The sequence below is a fragment of a genome, unplaced genomic scaffold (genome assembly GCF_019419815.1).
Source record: "Pyrus x bretschneideri cultivar Hongxiangsu unplaced genomic scaffold, Pyrus_bretschneideri_v1 Contig18, whole genome shotgun sequence".
Classification (NCBI taxonomy): Eukaryota; Viridiplantae; Streptophyta; class Magnoliopsida; order Rosales; family Rosaceae; genus Pyrus; species Pyrus x bretschneideri.
In genome coordinates, this window is record NW_025999479.1 from 3,552,493 (window position 1) to 3,555,695 (window position 3,203).

At 42.8% G+C, this 3,203-nt stretch overlaps 1 protein-coding gene across 1 annotated transcript; it reads left to right on the top strand.

Annotated features, from left to right (window-relative positions):
* Positions 1-636: 636 nt before the first annotated feature.
* LOC125476236 (zinc finger protein STOP1 homolog) lies at positions 637-2,070 on the top strand. The gene has a single exon (XM_048582102.1). It carries the CDS (start codon positions 875-877, stop codon positions 1,952-1,954), a length of 1,080 nt encoding a protein of 359 aa, XP_048438059.1. The 5' UTR covers positions 637-874; the 3' UTR covers positions 1,955-2,070.
* The last annotated feature ends 1,133 nt before the right edge of the window (positions 2,071-3,203 follow it).

The window sequence follows — 3,203 nt, forward strand, 5'->3', positions numbered from 1 at the left end:
ATATTTTAAGAAAAATAATGTACTGAGATACGAGCCTGCTTCTTCAGGATCCAATTGAAGAACACCATTGGCATGTTGATGCCCCGTTAAAAAAACACTAAAAAATTCTGGAGTACCGCATCCGACGGTTAAACGTGTTTACAACATGGCATATCACATGATTCAAAAGAATGGTTCACTGTTTTGTTGTTAAGTAGCTCATAATTTAAAAAAGTAAAAACATGATACGATATGCACATTCATCATTCATGCAAGAATTCACGTTATCTATGCATATGTGGATTATGTTAATTGAGTAAGATATTGTGTCTGTTCCATTATATTTAAAGTTTAAATTTAACTTTTGATTTTACTTTTGCTAAAAAACCCCTCGAGGTTATCTTAAAGAAATTTTTTAATATACTTAAAATACAGAAGAAAACATTTCATGTTATTATACACTTAAAAGAAAGTTGTTTTTTTGTAAGGCGTCCCTCGAATTATGAAGCACCTGGTATGGAAAGCTTCCAGAATCGAGAGGGTTTGGATGTGTCTTGGCCAATAAAGCACTTCACCTGATGCAATGGGCTTATAACATATAATACTGAAAACGAAGCTTCTTAGCTTCCACCACCTATTTTATACTACAAAGTGGAGACTTTAACCGAAGCACCCAGAACCAACAATACCACATTTCTCCGCCTCATTCAACTGCTCCACATGACCGACCTTTGCCACGTGTTCCGTGAGGCCCCACCTTTGCCACCTGCTCGGTGGCCCCCATCTTTGTGCTGATTTCTGCTCGTGCTTCGCAGCACTTCACAACGAAGTATTGACAAAAAGGAACTCTTGGAGATGGAGTCTTGAGAGTTGAGATTGTGATCGTGTCCGCACTATGTCGTTTCCGCGTCAACCTTTTCATACTCCGCCGGAGAGCTCCGTCGAGTCTTTGAATGAGGACACGGACCCGGCAGTCCCGCTCCGGAATCTCTCGATGGTCCGAACAAGAATGGATTCCCTGCAGTACTTCCTCACTGATTCAATCCACGCCAACGCTCTAGTCAGCAAGGACCAGATGGATATGGTATCCGCCGGCATCGCCTCCGCCATCCACGAAATCATCTCAAACGGCGCCGCTCTGTTGGCTCTCTCTCAGAACCCGATACCCTATTCCGACCCGACCCGAACACCTGCCGCTCAAATCGAGGTTCCCGAGGTCAAGAAAGAGGTAAAAGAGAACGATAGCGGTAAGGGTGACGGAGACGGAGGTGAGATCGTGGAGGTGGACGCGATGGAGCTGCTGGCGGAGCACATCCATTACTGCGAGATTTGTGGGAAAGGGTTCAAGCGAGACGCGAATTTGAGAATGCACATGCGGGCTCACGGGAACCGGTTCAAGACCCCCGAGGCGTTGGCCAAACCGGATAAGACCCCGGCCCAGTCGAGCAGGAATTCCCGGTTCTCGTGCCCGTACGTCGGGTGCAACCGGAACAAGGAGCACGGGAAGTTCCGGCCGTTAAAATCGGTGATTTGCGTGAAGAATCACTTCAAGAGGAGCCACTGCCCAAAAATGTACTCGTGTAACAGGTGCAATAAGAAAAGCTTCTCGGTGGTGGCGGATTTGAAGAGCCACTTGAAGCATTGTGGCGAGGCTAGGTGGCGGTGCACGTGCGGCACGAGCTTCTCGAGGAAGAGCAAACTGTTCGGACACATGGCGTTGTTCGAAGGTCACATGCCGGCGGTTGAGGACGAGAAGAGTGGTGGTGGGAGTAAGGTTGTGACAGCTATGGAGCAGGATGATGATGAGGAGGAGGAAGAAGAGGATGAGGAGGAGGGCATGACGACGTCGTCGAAGGGAAGGGAGTTGAATTCGAGTTCCAATATTTACGAGGATATTGAGTTTTCTGATGAATTGCTTAATGGGTTCGGTTCGATAGATGACTATTTTTTGGAGGATATGTTGACTGATTTGTAGCTGAGATAATGATGGTAAGGTGGGTTACATCTTTTGCTTTATTTCATTTGTTGTAGTGCTTTTGTGTGTATTATGGATGTAATAATTTTTTTAATGAGAGATTTCTTGTTAATTTCTTTGTTGAGATTAATTTTCTTTTTTTTATTTTATTTTATTTTTTATGGTAATCTCCTGCTGGATTTTCTAATAATTTGAATAAATGCGTATTTTTGGGGTATATTTGCAAGTCTACCATCCTTGTCTTGTTGGTCACAATGAGACTCAGTAACAAATGTGTTTTCATGGAGTTGCATGGGTCCAGTTCTTCTGAAGTCCAAGCTTTAAGGAAATCATGGTCACTTATTGTTTGGTTTTAGTTTACCTGTGAAGAGAAAGTAACAACAAATGTCAAATGATCATAATTGTTATCGAATAGTAGGCAGTGACGGATTCAAGAAATATTATTTTCGGGACTCAGTAAGACTAGCACGAGCAGCGTGTAGAACTTTTTGAACGGAATCACAAGAAAATTGGCATTTCATTGAGCCTTGGTAGGCTCGGGCTCATTTATCAAGTCATATTCCATGCCTGTCGACAAATGCCAACAACTTCCAAACGAGCATGTCAACTAATGTCAATGGCTTTTGAGTGAGCATGTCGGCATATGCTAATGTACGCCGAGTGAGCTTACCGACAAATGCTCATAACAATGCATATAAAAGTACGAGACTAGCATCTACTCAACCCAGTGTCCATACAGGTAATTCGTCGAGTAGTTGGAGAGCAGTTTTCAAGAATATCTCAAATTTCCAAAAGGCAACACCTAGTTCTTCCATAGAAGATTTCTGAGCTTGGGAGGGTCAACCGATCCACCTTACCTGAAGGTGAATCCGTCCCCGACAATAGGTGACCACGATTTTTAACCTCCCAAGGTCCAGGAGAACAAGACTGGGAGTTCTATTTTCGGTTCCAAAACTAGTATAATAGTTGATTTGGTCCTCTATTTAACCCTAAATTTGTACTTGTTTCTTTTTAGGCTTATGTTCTTTAACAAATGCGCCTAATTTTGTGTTTTGTCTTTTCGTGGCCTATAAAGTCACTATATTCAGAGAGAGTGTTGACTATACATTTTAAGTGAGTGCATTATACGGGGATATGAACGTAGTTCCACAGGCATCTTCAAATGAGAAAACTCTCTCATAGCTATCTAGTTATGAAACGCAAAACTTCACTCTTGACTATGTTTTTTGGGCTTTTAAAAATTATTTTT

What these genes read in the sequence shown, in the direction of transcription:
- LOC125476236 (XM_048582102.1), top strand. Translation starts at nt 875, where the DNA reads ATGTCGTTTCCGCGTCAACCTTTTCATACTCCGCCGGAGAGCTCCGTC.